Source organism: Achroia grisella, unplaced genomic scaffold (assembly GCF_030625045.1).
Source record: "Achroia grisella isolate CSIRO2021 unplaced genomic scaffold, CSIRO_AGI_Agris_v1 utg1186, whole genome shotgun sequence".
Lineage (NCBI taxonomy): Eukaryota > Metazoa > Arthropoda > Insecta > Lepidoptera > Pyralidae > Achroia > Achroia grisella.
Genome location: NW_026712592.1, coordinates 1,150,326 through 1,170,763, shown reverse-complemented (window position 1 = coordinate 1,170,763; position 20,438 = coordinate 1,150,326). Strand labels below are relative to the sequence as shown.

General features: G+C 29.8%; 1 protein-coding gene across 2 annotated transcripts in view; it reads right to left on the bottom strand.

The window, feature by feature from the left end:
* The window catches only part of LOC131853837 (hemicentin-2-like), a 59,105-nt gene extending 38,898 nt beyond the window's left edge, over window positions 1-20,207 (bottom strand). The window contains exons 1-2 of one of the 2 annotated variants that reach the window (XM_059204896.1): window positions 19,884-20,207; window positions 11,049-11,280 (exon numbers count right to left, since the gene is read on the bottom strand). In XM_059204896.1, coding sequence (XP_059060879.1) covers window positions 11,049-11,088 — 40 coding nt within the window. In that variant the 5' untranslated portion in view covers window positions 11,089-11,280; window positions 19,884-20,207. The remainder of the gene's footprint in view (window positions 1-11,048; window positions 11,281-19,883) is intronic. The other variant, XM_059204903.1, reaches the window with a different exon arrangement.
* Window positions 20,208-20,438: the final 231 nt, after the last annotated feature.

Below are 20,438 nucleotides of genomic sequence, written 5' to 3'. Positions count from 1 at the left end.
ATGTAGGCGTTGTTAAATAATGCTATAAATTTATCACAGTATTTGAGGTTAGATTTATTGCTTTGAAGTTAATGGATTTCATATGTACTTATATATAAATGCAGAATGTAGAATTGACAATAAGATTATGTGGATATTTCTGTCAAGTATTGAATTCTTTACAACTTTGGACAAATTGTATTATAAAAATAATAACCCAAGACTGTCTACAAAGCGACATCTAGTTCCAAATTTTAAAAAAAATAGGCTTTTTGTAAATATACATACATAATGTATATAGAATACTTTAGAATCGAATTATAGAATACTTTAGAAACCAAACAATTATACACTTTAAACGAATCTGGATCTCATCCGCAAGTCAGTGTTCTGCTAGACTACCTACCTTAGACGATACACATAACTTATTTATTATCTCTTATTTTCAAAGAATGCGGTACTCAGTCATAATTTTATATTATTATAATATGGTTTGTCGTATCTATTTTATTCAGTGGGTCGCAAGCATGTGGGTGTCAAATTCGCGAGACGAGCAGGTAATAGATGCCTGACATTGACCTCATTTCTAAGATATTATTGTTTGACATAACTTATAACATCTAATGACGATAGATAGGATGAAATAGAAAAATACAGGATATTGTGATTTCAATTAATAGACATTATGTAACCAAATATTGGAATTTCAACATTAACTCAACGGCAACTCAAATAAAGTAAAATAAGAAGATAATTTGAATAAAACATATAATAAGAATAACTATATCCTAACATTAGAATTTGAACATAATAAAAATAATGTTAATTTTGGCAACTAAAACAAAGTAACATGAGAACATAATTTGAATAAAACATACAACAAGAATAACATATGTATTTATTTGAACTTTTTAGAACAATATTCATATTGTATTATTAACAAAAATCAAATCGCTTTCCAAACTATTAAATGTAGTATGATTTTTAACTTTATCCATGTAATATAGTATATAACCCTAAAATACATTTCTGATATTCATAATATACATAGTCCTGCTTTTTACCGATCTATGGATAGATGATATAATTATGTTAATTTTCATAATCACCTGTTCAGGCGTTTGATCATAAAAAGGTAACAAACACACCGATAGACAAATTTTAGGATTTACACTGTTAGTAGCGAATGATATTAAATTTGACTCGCTTCAGGAATACATAATATATAGGGAGATATCAAAGTATTCCCGTCTTTTATAATTACATATCGCGGCATACGTGAGTTGGTAACCAAACAAACACTGTAAATTACTTCAGCGAGGTCGCTCAGTACTCCATGAAAGTATTGATGATCGATCACACATCGAGACGGAAATTGAATCAGCTCCCAGCTTTCGTTTATAAGTGTAAAACGTAAGCGATAATTAGCTTTTTTTTTCATAATACATTTGTGTATAATAGTCATCGAAAAAAGTAATTTGTTGCAGAAATAATTAGTAAAATATATGTTTTGTATATATTTTTGGTTTGGAAATTTTACCGAAGTAGACCTATATCAATATTATATATGTACTATTAAAATAAGGTAGATGCGAGTTAAGTACAAAGATAGAAAGGACATCGAAATGCGGTTTTTAAGTTTGAACACTTCACAACTTTTACTGTTGAATGTAAAAGTTTTCTTTCACTTTGTCGGCGAACCCTGATTTTAATATTATACGAGCTCTTGACAGATAAATTCTATGAATATATTTGAAACGAATTGTTAAAATTCAACATCCTTATGTATTCAGTAACCTTTTGTTTATTTTTTATAATTCATTACTATGTTCCACTCAGGCTGAGTAAAAGAATTCAAATTACTGCGTTAATTTTATGATTCTACTATAAAGTGTTTTGAATATATAATAATTTTATATTAGCCTTATTATTATATTAACTAGGTATATATTCTTTCTACTATACACACTGTTGTATGTTTTTTATTATTTTACCTAAAGAAAATTAATATAGTTTGTCCGTATCTACGTTGATAGTCTATATTAATTTTCTTTTTAAGTTCTTCCATATATAAATTTCTACAAAATTAGTACTAAACCACGATATAGTACCTACAAAATACATTATATTCAAATTTGGGTGAATGAGGCACTCATGTTTGTTTTACAATCCGCTCCTAAATAATAGTCTCATTTTCATTCATAACGTTATCAAACCGCTCCACCCCATCATAAACATTAATAAAAAGATTACAGAAACAAATCACCATTACCAGAGGCGTAACGGCTCATTCCGGACTCTCGGACCCCCTATGGCAGTATCTGAGGGCTTACTACATGGCAATACAGAATCATTTCCAAATAAAGCATTAAGCTCTTTCGCAAGACTCGGTGATAAATGGCGATTGATGATTTAAAACCAATTGCTTGCTCTGTCCCATTGTAATTTTATTAATATGATATTAGCTACGATAATATTATTCCTGTGGTGTTTAAATTGTAAAGATATAATATGTACCTACTTTTTAGCCTCCTAGGATATTGCAGGAGGCATCTAATAGAATAAAGAACATTACACTAGTATAAAGATATGAAAATTTTATTTTAACTAAAAGACATAATATATACATTAAGTGACACATTCATTTAACTCATTATTTTCAAATTATTCACAATTATATATAGTCGGCGATCAAATTTGAGAATTTTTAGGGTATTAATATCATTCATCAAGCATACGGCACATCAGAGGGGCCGGATGCTTGTTTGCCACCATAGTAGTATAAAAAAATCATTCAATCTAACATTTTATTTTCAGATTAAACTATGTTACTATTAACTTATATTCATAATTGGAAGGAAGAGATCTAAAAAAACAGTTCTTAATACATAGATCTCTACTGTTAAAAAAAATCGTACGCAAAATGCGTATATATCATTAATCTAAATCTACTCTGTGTTTTTAGGAAGAGTTAGCACTTTACAAAAACACGTGACCGCCTTTCCCTTGTACCACTGCACATGGCCGGTAACTGCCATTTACTCTTATTACTATTACTGTCGCCGCATTCCATTTCGATTCCCTTGGTGATGGGCTGACGAACGCTTTTTATATACCCTAAATGTAGGTTTTTAACTGACAGGAAAGGGGACGTTTGAGTTACGGCAATCCGATTTATGACGAGATTACGGAGGGTTGAAACTTATCAAAATACATATATGTATGAGAGCGGTAGATAGCTAAGAATGAAAAAATAACACTGGACCTTAGACAAGTACGGTATCTGTAAGAAAGGGTATTTTATGTTTATAAACGCACAGATCAACTTGGTATATCGCGCTCTTATAGAATAACTTCATATGGGTTCATTAATATTATGCAGTTTAAAAATATTAAAGGGTGAAACCCAACAACGTCTATGTACAGACAAATTGAGAGAAAATAAGAGTACGAGAAAGATACACGAGAAAAACTACTACTACGTTATCAACGTAATAAAACCCAAAATAGTGATTATTGTAATTTTAATCCTTTGTCTGTGCTTTTATGATTTCATTTTATTGTTAACTAATATTGCATTTAAGTTACACATACATTTTTGTTTTATTTAAATCGGTTTACAAAGTTAAATTATTCTTTCGACTATGGGTCGACGAATTCGCAAGCTCAGCTGGTGTAATAAATATTTGAAATGCAATATTCAAGTGATGTTATTACGGCAATTAGGTATCTAATGTTTGGTTATGGTTATTTTCTAAAAACCGTCTATTTACTAGTAAAATGACAGACGTGGTGTTAATAAAAAAGTATACATATATATAAGGACATATATAATAGTATGTACGATACTATTATATATGTCCTTATGTACATTTATGCTTGTTACCCACTCCTGTAAATTATTCTTTCATTCGTAATAAAATTTTAGCGGATTCAGCAAATATTTACACAATTGTAACAGACAATGTGATCTTTGACATTTCTCAAAGTCCTAATCTTCCGAAGTGGTTCAAAAAACCTTTCTGGAAAGCTTTGAGCAAAGAAAAATAAAGGCAACGGCATTAATAAGAGACTGTAAGAACTGAAGATGTTTTTCTCCATAAAGTTAGCATAATCTTTTTATGTTTTTCCTTATCTAATCTCATTAACATAAATACTTCTGTCTTCACTGAATTCGAATTTGTTTTTCCGAAATAATTTTGGATTACTAAAGTGGACTTTTAAGTCACTTTTGAAACTTAACAATCTTAATAACAATAGTTAATAAAAGAAAAATAAAATACATTTTGAGGGTTCTTATTTAAATTATTAATATATATATTATATAAGGTATTATAGCAGGTTAAAAGTTAAGTATTATAAAATTTATTCTTCCTATACACATCTTTGCAATCGCTAGGGCATATCATAAATACTTTTCTATGTAATTAGAAAGAAGTGTGCTATTTGTCTGGATTTTTTTCTATTTTATAATTATTTAACAAATGAAAATAAATGTCTAACTTTTGTACAATGTACTAATGAAGCCAACGTTACCCAACAATAATCTCTGTTGTTTTAGAACTCCTTACTGACTTAATACTATGTGTATACAGATCGCTTATATTGTTGTCTATTTGATGGAACAATAAGCTCAGTTTTTTTATTTGTCCTCCTATTACATAAATTTTACCCTATCTAATATCAAATAGAGGAAAGCGAGTATGTTTGTTTGTTATGCCTACATGTCTTCCCTCAGGTATTACATATAATGAATTTGACTTTTTAAGAACACGCTCGTAGCTTCTCTTTAAAAGATAGTTATGTAGACAAAGTAATTAAGCTATAAATTTAAATAAACCAATATAAATATACTAGATTAAAAGGCGAGTGTTAGTAATGGGTACTAGAGACTCCATTGTTATCAATATCATGTCAAGTTGACCTACACGCGTTGCCCCCCGGAACCCATCGTGGTTAATTAATAGTGAATTCACCATGAAAGGCTCACTGACCTAACTTCATCTTCATCTTATCATCTACTAGTGCCTTGTCTAATCAATCCATTATCATTTATTAAAAAGAAATATACATATATATCCACATATTTTTTAATGTTATAACTTTAATTACAAAAAGATAACGCTCTACTTGATGGCAAGTGTCAAACGCCAGCTATATATTTACAAATATATCATAGTAGTTGTAATCTGCGACATTGCCTGCAGAAACTGTCGCCCCCTATTTCACCCCCAGATAATTTGTTTGATATAACTGATAGTCTATATTTGCCAGGGTAATACCATCTGTCTTTACTAAAAATTCTATTAGTATTTGATTAGCCATTTCGTGAAAAGGTAACAAATAACTGACGGACACAATTACACGCTTATAAAATTTTGTATGGATTATAGATCAAAATTATTCAAATAGCTATTACTAATTAGAAATTGTATAATAAACAAATTTTCCAAATGGATTAACCAGTGCACAGCTCTATAGATTACGGCACCGATCGGAAATCGACTGAAGCTCCCTAAATTATACGGACCGAGGGAGCGATCGTACTGAATCGGACAAACATCGCTATACCTACCATATATATGGATAGTATCTATCAATATGAGCACATACGTAGGAAATATTGGCTTCTACGATTATGTTGCGTATATCTATATTAGCTAGTCTGCAAAATTGCGTGTTATATAACTATAATATGATAGGTCTTTGTAAGTCTTATATGTACTTATGTATATTGGAATATATTGATTAACCTTATAACATTATATACCTATATAAATATTTTATTTTTGTGAATATGACACTACTAAAACTTCATCGATGTATGGCCACAAAATAATATTTTTATTTATTATATAAAATTATTCATCGAATATTATTTTACGAAAATACAAAATACGTATTTGCTGTGACATGATTATAGCGTAACTACTTCATGTTTATTGCCGTAGGTCCCAATTATTTTCAACAACTTTATATTAAAACATTATCAACAAATAATTTTTATGGTGGATGAGTTAAGACTTTTTGTATAAAGATAAAATAAAATAAAGATAAAAGAGATAGGATATTACCAAATTAGCTGTGGTTTATTTTCTCTAACTTACTATTTCTATATTAGAAAATAGTTTATTTCGAGTTAATGAAACTTCTAAACAACACAATTTTTAATTTATTAAACATAATTAAATCAAATCCATATTGCAAGAAATTGAAATTCTGTTTAAATAAATCATCAAAGTCTAAACGTATTCTGCAAAGTTATCCAAAGTAAACAACTTTTGTACTTACTTACGTCAGAGTTACGAGCGTATTGTGTTCGAATTAATATTTCGTGGTTAACTTACCATGCCTGAAAACGAAGCTGATATTGATGCCGAAATAAAAAAGATATCGAGTTTTAGGTCAGCCGTCTATATCATCAGAATGATAAGTTAAAATATTGCAACTTTATTTTTTTTCAAGTAGGTACGTAATTTTAATTATTTAAATATAATTAAAAATCGGAATGAACATTAGAAAGGTCTCGAAATAAATAAATACTGAATACATAATCATGCCTCTTATCTTGTAATTTCACTGCCTAAGCCTATAAATGAAACTGTCTACAAAATAAGCTGCTTAGTGAGACTGAGGGACTCACGCAGATGGCTTTCTAAAATATAACTTCGTGTCTAGGAATACACTCCTATTTTTATTAACGGCTCGCTTTGTGCAATTTTGTTCAATTCGAAAGATACTATAGTTTTTATTGACTTCAATATTAGAACAACTGAGCCACAGCAACGCGTGTCGGTTCAGCTATTAAATATATATTTGTTTTTCTTACAAGCTGAAGTCCAAAGAAATAGAGGAATCAGATCAAATAATTGCTGTGAACAAGACGCAACCCAGTAAAGCAATACGATGTCGCTGTTCGCTATCTCCAAGGAGTCATTGTAAGAAATGAAACGATTTTGGCGCTCGATTGAGTTTTCTCAATGCATTAGCTCAGTTCCTCACTTCCACTATGCGCAGGCTATTGCCCCGTAGGTAGAATTGTACTAACTGTAGTTACGTGATATATTTAAAACTGAGTCTAAAAATAGAATATATTTAAAATTAAATTAAATGTCCATTTACATTAAAAATAAATGGAAGTACATACTGAAATTACTCGTAATTGACCTTTGAGTTAAAGATATGATAATAATAGTTTTTATTTAATTAATGTCTTGAATAGCTCATTTCAAATATTTTTTATTATATTTTTATATACATAAGTTTTAATATAATATACATACCAATAGTTTTTTATGTTTTTATCATTATCATTTTAATTATATTATGAGAATTTTTACTTCTACAGAAGAATATAAAATATTTTCTATAATACAGATGATGTGCTATTATACTTTACATAATTATTCAATTCAGAACAACTGTACTAACGTGACTAATTAATTGAACATTATTTCACGAATGGCACAAATACCTATAACAAATTTTAACAAAACAAGCAGGATGTACCCACAAAGAAAGTGAATTATGTGATTCATTCACGCCGCCTCAAAACCGCTAAAGCCAGATATGTAATTTGAACAGTGGGCGTCTTTTGTGATCTAAGCACTCACTAATAATAGCTTTTGGGAAATTCAACCCCTGTAGTGGAAGATTAGGTAAAAAGCTATTGTCTAGAAAGCGAAACAGATGTTAAGATTTATATTTATCCCTAACGTTTTCTTACCAGAAATGTTTTATTTTATTAACCGACTACTAAAAGAGTTATGCCTTCAAACCGACTGTAAATTTAATAAACTTATTCATATTCCGCAAAATATAATCCCAAATGAAGTAGTGACGGGCATTAACATGATGTTGTAATAACCGCAACTTTTAACATGCTTACATTTCGCTGAGAATATTTCAATCAAGTATGGAAGAGGGTCACCTTTCGGATTAATTTTGTTAACAGAACGTTTCATCACGAGAGATTTAGTCAGAAATTGCTGTTTCTATAAAAAGCTTTTGGTGTCGACCAGATTCGATATTACGACTTTTGATAAGTTAAGATTGTAAATAACTAGGCCACGTTTTCATTTTTTTTTAAATATTGATATAAAATCAATAGAAGGAAAAATAGGGTAGAAGTTTCTCGGCGTTTATTTTTAAACCCCTATACAAAAGGAGGGGAACAGTAATCACGCCGCTTTGAAACAATAAGTTTGTCGTTTTTAATATTATAGGTATGCCTGTTTCTGTTTACAGATTTTTTTTAAAACTGCGTTTAACCTGTATTATTTTTAGCTAAATTTGATGAAAACAATTTTTAGATAAAGACTTACTTCTAATATTAATGTAGATCTTTAATTGACAGTTTAAGATAGTAGACAGATAGTAGACAGTTAGAGATTCTACACTCGAAATTGTCGATCACTACGTATACTTTAGTTCCAATTTCGAGAAAGAGGTCAATCGTCGAATCCAACTCGGATGGGCAGCGTTCGGGAAGCTCCGATATATCTTTTCGTCCAAATTTCCGCAGTGTCTCAAGACGAAGGTTTACGACCAATGTGTGTTGCCAGTGATGACTTACGGAACAGAGACGTGGTCGCTAACTATGGGCCCCATCAACAAGCTCAGAGTTTGGAGAGGGCTATGCTAGCTAAAAGAACCTCTGAATAGAAATGAGGAGATCCGCAGAAGAATTGCAAAATTTTTGGCCGTTGGGGCAGAAAGTCCTCGAACCACGGACCGGAAGACGCAGCGTGGGAAGGCCTCCAGCAAGGTTCTGGTCAAGATCGCGGGAAGGCATTATGCGAGCAGCGCAGGACCGATCGTCGTGGAGATCTTTGGGGAGAATGTCCAGCACGTCTTCCAGGCTGCGATGATGATGATGATGATGATTAATTGACAGTGTACAAATTCTTGTTTCGTCATTCATAATATTTATAAAAAAAATACATATTATTATTTCTAAAAAGCAATATGTTTAAGCAAAGCAAAAGCAAAATATTGAAATATTATCTCTAAAGATGACGGAAATTGAAAATAATGTACCTATATCTTACGAATAAATTATCGCGTATTATTGATTAAAATGCTTCGTTACTTGACATTTTACAAACACTTTGTTCTTTAAAATCTGTCTATTGATCATTCATGCCATCTTCTATTGATTATAATTTAGAAAATCTTTCTTTGTTCAATACCGCCGAAATTTTGCTACCGTCGCTACTACCGTGGCAGGTTGCCATAGTGAGTGTGGTTACCACAAAGACAATATATTTATTTTCTATTAGTTAATCCATAAGGTACATGTAATATGGTTCAATACTGTTTTATAAATAATAATAAGGTAATTAATAAATAAGTAAGAAAAAATACGATACTGGTTGGTTGAAAAAAAAAAGGTTTACAGTGATGTATTTATTTGAAAAAGCTCATAGGGATGTAATTGTGGAATTCTCCCCATAAAGAAAGTGAAAAGTGTTCATTGGTGCGAATATTTTCGGGTGGACAGATCAACCGACTAAATGCCAGAGAATGGTTGCTTTTTTAATCGGTTGAGTAAATTGAATGAAACGATAGATACTCGATACATTTTACGTTAAAAATATCCACCAACAATAAAAATAAATGGATGTAATACATATATAAAGCACTGTTTTGTTATTATTATGTTCTACAATATCTATTTATTTATACCTAATTACTGTAAAATTGTTGAAATATAGAGAATGATAGAATAATAGAAACGAAGTGAATGATGTCCAGTCATTCTTCTTTTTCTGATTTCTAGTCTAGTAGCAACGATAATTTGATAGACTAATATAGCTAGCAATATGCCAACTAGATCCCATACACATTTATTCACACTCATAATCGTTTCCTCTAAATAATTCTACATTAAAAGATACAATCTAAAATGTTGAAATTTAGTTTTGAGTAAAATGAACATTTATACTTCATTTTATACTAGTAAATTATGAACAAAATATATATAAGATACAAAATATATGCAAAATGTATAATACATTGCGCTATTTAATGAACTTTGCACTTAAGTACCGCCACTAGCAAACACTTTCCCAGTACAACATAGTTGCGCTTTGTTTTTGCATAAGAGTGTTAACTCTATAATTGCGTTGTGTTAGGTACTGTACGAAGAAACAGTGCAGTGAGCATTTCTATCTTCCAACGTAATTGTACGTAGAACAATAATTGAACTACAAAATTATTTGAACGTAAATTGCTTATTCTTATCGCAGTTACGATTTTTTAATTACAGTAAATAAATTGTTATACAATTTATTTACTGTAATTAAAAAATAATGTTACAATATCTGTCACTAGGATATTAATCATTCTTTTGGGACTATTTTCTCAGTAATATTAATAGTAATATTACCATATTATAATGATTCAAGAGTTATAATGAATAAAAAGGTTTAAAAAAATAAATATAATAATTTTGTCAATGTCGCGTTATAACATCTTCACATTTAAAAGTTTATCTTCTATAGTTGCTCTTGACATTTGATATCGGTGCTAAATTTACGATGTCTTTAAATAATAGCATATTTCCAAAAGAAACGGAGGTCGGTCTGCAGAAAAATGGTTGGATGTTATAAAAGCGCCCATAAGTTATGTCTGGATGAGAAAGGTGTAGGTCAGGCTATGAAAAGGGGCAATTCAGAATTATTTTCTACATTCGCAGAATGAGAATATAAGATATATTTATACACCTACTCATGTCTACGAGTATATTATGGAATATAATTTTATTATCTTGTAACTAAATGCACAATAATATAAAATTATTATATCCTATACTGAAGGAATAAAAAGGGGACATCTATTGAATATTTCTTTAAGATTATAAAACCTATTTAACGCACTTTCTATTAAAAAATATGCAAAAGATTAATTCAGATGTCCAAAATAAAAAAAAAATTATGACACTGGTACTAAAAAATCAATACAGGGCGTAGTAACATATCAATAACCATAATTATGTAGCCACATAATAAGCTTTAAATATGTAATAATACTGTGTAGGTTTTTAATAAAATATTAAAGGAACTTACCCAAGTGAGCGGAAAAATACACTAGAGCAGCAATCCACATCACGACTGTTTTTTCACATCATTAGTGTAAATTAAATTTTATATCACTTTACACACAAATCAGTTCAAAGATTGTTCAACACATTATTTTACACGTTATTACACTATGTTATTTTGTATTATGTGTTTAAGTACTAAATTTCTTTGCAGTTAAAATTGGTTATACCATTTCAAGTTCACTTAGGTACCTGTTCTACAAATGTTTATGAAATATTCTTTATTAATGAATTGTTTTCTCTCTTACTTATATACTTAAAATATTCGTTTCATTATCAATATCAAATATTCAATAGAAAGTATTTATCATTAGATTAGTTTTTTTCTACAGTTCCTTGTAATCTGGCCCAATTTCACGGTTGTGTTTTGCATGTAGATTAACAGGTATCTTTTATAAATTTTACGATATTCAATTGTTTATTGCTTTTTGTAACTCAATTCTAATTTTGTATACCTAATTGAGTTTTGTAAATTGACATGCATTTGTAACATATAATTTTATATGTGACATTAGTTTTATAAAATACAATATGTATAGGTAAAATATGATTATCTCTAATGATTCTTAAATAAATTTGAGAAAAATACCGAAGAATATTAAGAAGGTTATATTTTGTAATAAGAGTTGAAGTATACAAATTATGTGTGGGCTGAACGCGCTAACTTTACTAAAACTGATAAAAACAAAAGAACAAAGTAGCACTTTTCTAATGATTGTTTGTGACAGAGTAATAATATATTTTTCAAGTGTTGTATTTCGTTAATGGCAAGAAACATTAGCTTCAGAACGAAAATGAATAAGCATTATTGGACGGGTCCAAGGTTGTATTTGTAACTGAATATCTTCCAAAGTAAGAAACGATAAATCGAGACCTTCGAAATGAGTTCAATTCCTTATACAGTCAATTTCAGAAATTTATACAGGTATTTAAATTTTAATGTATTCTTTATATAGCCGTCGAAAGATGTCTGCATGTCCTGTACCTAATTACAGTCATATATATCTCACCCTCCAACCAGAATACAGCTTACAAAGATACTACCTTAAGGCTGACTGAAATAGGCGGGACAACTAACTAAAATAGTAGTTATAGAAATAGAAATAGAAATAAGTATATAATAACTAGCGTCATATATATAATCTTACCAAGCCCATATATATAATATCACCATCAGCCTAGACTGTTATGTTCTCACTGCTAAAATAAACAATATTAAATTTATATAACAATCGATACAGACTTTGAAACCCATAAATTTTATATTATAGGCCAAACCATATGCTGCATTGTTACGTTACGAATATACGAAGTGTCAAATTAATTATTTAAAAAAAATAGATATTATATTTGAATACAAATATTTTCAATCGATTTTATGAATAGATTTCCAATGGATCTATTTTTTTTAATGATTATGATGTTTGTTTGGAAACTACTACTTCTACTGTGGTCCCATATAAATATAATCATAAGTTCCAAGTGGATTTTGAGTTATGCTTAATAATGTGATTACAGACTGTGATAATAAATACAGTAAGTTGCATATACAAGTATGTAGACATACTCTAAGCTAGACTGTACATTAATTTGCAATTTAAGTAACGAATTCTAATATACCTAATAGCATAACCAAAACAAAGGCTAAATACCTAATCTTACAAAGGAGAGATTTAGAGCATCCGTATATAAGACAGCCTGTTTGAAACTAAATTATGTTTACAAATAATAATATATAATGCACTAACTGTACATACCTATAACACCTTCCATATGGCGTTATGTGAATAACAAAAGTAACAAAGCTTAGAAATACCAGTAAAATTAAAACTTTTTACAAACATTAGATCGTTTTGTTCATCGAATAATAAATTAGAGAAAAACAATCTTGTAAAAATATTTTAATGAAATATTTAACGATTTCTCCGAAGTAAACATTATAAACAGACCTCTTCATAGGTACGTCAGTCACACCTATTTGAGATGCCAAGCGGAATGGTAGGATGTGAATGGATAACATCTTGATCTTCCGAAATGCCAATGCATAAGATGTAGAACGGTCGTCACATAACAATGTCATGTCTTTTTATTTACGAGTACGGGGGCGGCGACATTCTGCACATACCATTAGAAGGACCGAAAATGTACGAGGAATTAAGTTTATGCCAAACAACAATTGGTTGTCTATGATTAACTAATATAATATTTTTGACTCTAATATTAGTCAGGATTCAGCCGTGTATATCCAAGATGGAGACTAAAGTAGATGAACAGTGACACTGAAGGTTCAAAAGGCGTCAGAGTAGGTATTCGCTGAGGCTTGCAATCCCTTTGATCAGCGACGCCGAGTTAGCCCCACGTTTGTGCAATCATCGACACAGAGGAAATCTGTATTTTGAACTCGACCGAGGTCAAATTATAAATCCTGTATATCATAAAACTTTACCTATATTGGTAGGGATACGCAAAATATTGGAAAAGTTCTCTTTGTATAGAACTTCTGAAGAATGTATATATTCTGAGGAAAGATTTACAGGAATCAAGATATTTGTGGTCCACGGAGATAATATGCTTTTGTTATATGTACGAATCCGAAACCGAACGACAATATATATTAGACTAACTACCTTTTTTATTAAATGCAGAGATAAATTTCATAATAAATAAAAAAATAATGGATGATAGCTTAGCTACTGAATAGTTTTAACAACGATTTGCCTATTTTCACAAAGTAAATAAGCTTTTAATTAAAATATTTTTAGAAATCGTAGTTGTACACTAATATTATATAAATACATATAAATAAATGAAGTATACAGAAATATAAATTAAATTATAAAATGGTAATAAAAATGTCTTTCCCAGAACTCGGTTCTAAAAGATGTAGCTTAACCAATGTGGCTTCGTTACATCTCATCTGAGTTAGCACTATAAAAAGCGGACTACTAAAATCGAGAAAATCTAGTAGAGTTAGGCTAGAGGTTTTAGGGTTTCGTATTAAAATACCCACATTATATTATATATTACTGTATAAGTACAAACATAACTCATAGGTCTGTTTGTACTGGTACAGTAAAATTTCAAGAGCTTCTTGAAATTTTACTATTTCCTTATCATATTAGTTATTTTATGGGCGATGATAGATTGGAGCACCCGTCTGCGCTTACGGTATATACTAGCAGAACCCTAGTCAGAGTACTTTCTGTTTACTTTAGTGGGAAATTATATGGATATTGTTATCTCTTAATGTCATAGATTAAGTACTTTACTTTCTAGGTAATTATAGACTAGGCATTGTATTATAGAATGTACTTACGTTGAACCATATATGGCCTACCAATATAAATTATTTAATTTAAACTAATTTATAAACATCTTATGAAAATTATATAGATTTCTCTCTAACACATGAGATATTTAGTTAAAACATTATTTTTAATAATGATAAATTATGCTGTGTGAAAGTGAAATTATCTATGTGAGTATTATTCCTACTAAATATTATTTGTTTACTGTAACTGAAAGATGGTTTATAAATGATATATAAACCATCTTTCAGTTATATAAAGAAATTACATAATAAGGCTTTATAATATTTTATAAAGCCTTAAAAACAATGATTGTAATATAAAAAACCTTAAGATACTTAATATTTTTCTCACAAAGACTATGTTTGTGCCAAGTTTCTTGTCTTCAGAGAAAACAGAGCGCAATCATTTCTTATCACTAGTGTGTTTACAAACATATAGTTTTATAAGCAGTGGCTGCAATAGGAATAATATTCACGTTATCTATATTTTTCCTAAACAATGAAATACAGAACCCTTCGTCTGCGATTTCCCTCACAATTGATAGATTTATGTGAAATAGTCGTCGGTTGCCTATCGTCGGGGCGGCAGTAAAATTTTTACGCTTCGGAAAAACCGTTTGTGCAATCAGGGAGGATTGTGCTCGAAATCTAAGCTAAGCCGCGTTAAGCGTCGTAGGCACCGGGAAAACATTTCGCTCCAACAGAATCGTATAACCGTTTTTAAAAAGGTTTCGCAGATTTATTGATAAAAATCCATTTGCAAACTACGCGTATGCATTTATTATGTATGGTTTTTCAATTGCACAATTTCATGTTTTTTAACAAGACTTGGCTTGACTATGTGTTATATTTGTTATTTAATTAATACCTATGTGTAGAAATCAATTTAATGCATATATGCATTTTCAACTCCGTGGTGTTAGTTAGTGATTTGATATTAATGTACTTAATAAAACTAATATATTCCTAGTTTACATTGCTAAACATCTATTTTCCTAAAAGTTATATTCAGAAAATTACCATGAAGGAATTCCTATTCCAGCAATGTCGACTGTGTCGTTATAATTAACAATGTTTCATGATTATGTAAATAATGTGATATCCAGCTACTGCATAAAATATGTACACATTCTGTAATAAAATATTCGTTTTTAATAGTATTCGTAGTTCGTGGTAATTTTTGAGCATATATGAAATAAATGCTCAAAAAATACTACGAACTTTATACTGACGTTAGTGACTGATGTTACAGGTGTCCATAGGATGCGGTACCATTTTACTATGATGGGCCATGTGCTTGTGAGCCACCTACGTAGTATGAAAATAAAAATTTAAGTACAATATTATTTTTATCATTATTTTCTATTAGCAATAAATATAGAACTTTTGAATGTTACATTATTTTTTAATAACACTTTTTATCTTACTTTCACGGTTCCCTTCATTGCCGCCCAGTTTCGTTCGATTATAAATAAAAAAGACGGTCCCTTCCGGTGCAGTAACTTAGAAAATGGGCGACACAGGTCGTTTACTTTGATGTCATTATTTACAATAAATTTTAAATACACGCGTTTTTAATGTTTGATGCTTAATTGAGTAATTTTTGGAAATGTTTTATAGTCATATGTATCCTTTTTAATATAAGAAATTACAATGATACAGTGGTACAACATCCAATCAAAGAAAATTAAATTAAAAACTATGATTATGTAGTAATATCTTATCTGTGCTATAGTAATGTCTATGTTCATAGAATATGTTACTACCCATTAATTTAAATTTCATAATTCCAAATATGGGAAATACTTGGGCTCACAATATGATAAAATTCGGTAAATTATTGCACCTTCTCTTTGTGTTTAATATTAATTCATATAATGTACGGCTAACCTATGAATAGAAAGTAAATGTGTTAGAATATCTCATCAATAAATTATCAGGCATCACTGGGTATAACTTATCGTATAAGAACTTAGAGTGCTGCGCCAGCCAAAGCTAGCTAGATAGTTTTTTATGATGTAAGCCGAACCACCATAGACCTGATTGAACACTTTATTATCTTCCGCCTTCATAGTATGGTATAAGTAACAGATATAAATATCACTAAAACATAAGTAATTTATAAATGTTCACTGTATTTGACATAATAATTAAAATACCATAACATCTCATTAACATCGCACCTGGCAGTGGGCCGGGCATGTCAGCCGAGTTAGCAATGGTAGATGGGGAAGAAAAGTCATGGAGTAGAGATGCGTATGGGTCGACGGAAGGCGAATGATCGCACAGGATAGAAGTCATTGGGAAAGGCCTATATCCAACAGTGGATAGACACATGCTAAAATGATGATAATGAATATTCCACTGCTAGGTCTATCACAACAAGAGATATTAGTTTGTTATTAACACGTTGACCAGGTATAAGACTTTATTTCAAGTTTTTGTTCTTATACATTTACGTAAGAACAATAAGTAGTTCTAGAGACGAAAAGATGTCGTGAAATTACTACAGGCTGTTGTTTTAAAATGAGTTAAACAGGCAAATAACATCGACCATACTGGCCGCCTGTAATGAAATTGATATACAATAGATACAACCCAATTGATTGTGTTATAATAACAATTATTATGAGCAGACTAATACTCAGTTCTACTCGCTATGGATGAAATCCTGGGCAGTAATAATAAGTATTATGTGATAAAACTACATTTTAACACATTGTAAATGCTAGTGCAATAACCTCGTAAATAAAAAAAAACGTTATTATCGCTATCATTGCCACTAAGAACCTTTATAGTATTGTAATGTCTGTTTTATACTTGTATATACATATATATATATAACACCTTTACAGAATTAAAGAAATTATTTTTTTTTTGTGAAAAAGTACTATTGCACAATGCATTTTTTACACATGCAGTAATATTTTCCTTTGCCATAAATTTTGATCTTAAAAAAGTATTTGGGAAAATTAAAATGACAAAAACTATTTGTTGTAAAATTACAATAATATATATTTTTTTTATTCTAAATTAAGCTTCTGTTTGTTTAAAAATAAATCGTTTTATACGTAGAAATAAAGCATGCTTCACTTCATAATAGTTATAACACTATTAAGTATTTACAATTTTTATACTTTTTTTAGTCCGCAATAATGTAGTTTATGTTTATTAGGTAAATCTAATAAGACTTCAGACACTTTGTATTAAATTTTTAATTATCTTTAAAATTTTAAATAGGCTATATTTAAAATTGTAAAGATAACTACTTTTCATTAATTAGGTTTGATGAACATTTCCAGTATTCGATAGAAGAAATATTACTACATTTCGTAAAATGTAATAATTCTATAGAAAACTTTTCATATTAGTTAGTAGACTTCTTTACTTAAAGTCATCATGCTTCAATTAAATTAGGCGTAGGTTGGAAACTTACAAACAGCCCGTTCCGTAGACGAATACAAAATCAGGCGAGAACTCTCTACCATAAATTTGAACTGGGCATAAACATTATTATGGAGTACATTAGTTTGACAAAATCATTCAAATAAAAACCTTATTTTATATTAACCTCTTTAGGCGGGCTTAACCACTTTTTTACACTTAACAGAAGAGAACATTGTATAAATTTTGTATGTATTCCACATACGTATAATTTTGTGCAAAGTATAGAAAAGTTTAAATCTGTCTCATCTATTTATATGTTTACTATAGTATATGCCGTAATATACGAATTTTAAAGAAATTTTGAAGATAAAAACTATACATCACATTCAGCGTTGTACAATTTTTTTTTCATCGGGTGAGGCATTAATTAAACCGTAAAGTTTACTAAGAATACAATATAAAATGCACTTTTATATCAATTAGGAATACAAAATGAGATTTTTTTAATTCAGCGCGGTAATAGTAGATATCTTTTTGTAATAAAGCGTAATCTTTACTATACCTATTAATATACAATAGATATTAATGCTGCTCACTATTGATATCACCAATTATTATTCCATGATGTTATTGATCGATTAATATCCCTGAGGAGACTATTAGATCAGAGACTAAATTGGTTCGTCCATTAAACAGTGTTTCAAAGTATACTAATTATGCAGTTGATATTCAAAGATATTATGTTTTAAGTAATATTAAAATCAACTTTCTTCATCTAAGGTCAGGATTTTAAAAATAGCAGAGATTATATTTTTATATATGTTCTTATACAACCGTTAATGGTTTGTTTTTTACTAAGCCGAATACTCTGAGTATTTTTACTCATATTCTGACATATTTCCATTAGAATATTAACGATCTCGTTACCACTTTTTTATATGTTTAGGAAAATTACCATATTATGAATTACGTAACATAACGTATGAGAAAAAAATGTCATGACCGAATAGGTTCTAACAATCTAATTCAGCTGAGGACAATTTCATTAATCATCCAATTATCTGTACTTGTATTACTATATATGTGATGTGAAAATACATTGCTATTGTCAATATATCACTGCATAGCATTTGTGAACAATAAGACGTTATACCATTGTACGCAAAGCCACTGTTTGGTAGCAGAGAAACGACTGAGAAAGAAACCTTTAAGATAATTTAAAAATAATATAAATCACATTGTAGCTATGTTTATTGGTAAGTAAAAATAGTTCCCCTGTAAATCTCAGAGGAACATGAATAGAAAATTAAAACAATTTTTAAACCAACAGCCAACTTGCTTCGTCATTTAGTAGTTGGCAGTGCCAGCAGTAATCAATCAGACGGTTTATTTTTTGTGTATCTGTTATGCGATAATATTACCAAAACTGACTGAAAATCAAATTCTATGTTCTTACAAGAGTTCGTGTTGTTACCGCATAAATATTTGTTACAAATGTACATTTATTATACACAAAATCAACCACTGAGAAGGACCACCAAATATATTTATTGACATTGTAATCCGTAAGTCGATAGCATATCCATATTTCTCAGGATTCTGGATCGTTGTTATATTACGATTTCCTTAAGGAAAGTTCTTCAATTTCATGATTGTCGAAGAATATCAGGATATATTACCCGATTTTTTATACACCAAATAATGTATTATGGCATTATATGCCATCTTAGTAGAAAATAAGACGATAGGAAAGGAAAGAACCTGTCATATTTGTAGTGCAAATAGAGGAAGAAATTAATACAAGAAGGATATACGTATGCCTAAACTAAAAAATATATTAATCGGAATTAGTACCGACTTGCCTATTGAAATGATATATCATTTTAAGTAGTAATGTTTTTTCTTCTTCATTCTTATAAATTATAATAAAGCAAATAAAGAATCTAATTAATCACATAATAACCATATAACTGTTACATATACTCAGGAATTGAACTTAGAATTTCGAAGAGCCGTAATTCAATTGCAAATTATTTTTCAGTAGAAATGTTTTTATGTAGGTATATAAATAATTATTGTTTAATTAGTTTATTTTAATCTTACCAATAAAATAGCTTAATTAATCTATTTAATCCAAAAGAAAGAGAATAATTCGTAGCACTAAAACGCCGTTAAATTCACCACTTAATAACAATTAAACGAAGCGATAGATTTTAACAAAATACTAAATGCTAGGTAATTTACAACTTCTCCTCACGCACACAGAATTAACACGATTATTTATTTATTTTATCGCTAATATTTTAAAGTTTTTTTTTATTGACACAGTAATCTATTTAGACTAAGTTTCAATGTATGTCGCGTTCGGAACGTGTTTTCGAGTTTCGAAATTTGAATCGGCGCATGGCGCAAGCTCGTTCGCGAAGACCACGGGCGTCGAGCGAACTGGACCCCGCCGCTAGTAACTCATTTTGCGCATGTGCACGAACCTCTTATAATTTGATATCTCACATCACCGCCTGTGACATTCCGCGGTAAAACCTACTCGTAAATTATTCAATTTTATTTACTTATACGTACGCTTCTGTGGTTGCTATAAAATCGGTCGGTGATTCTTTATCGACATTAGAATTAAGTTAAGTTTTTTTTCTTAAAAAA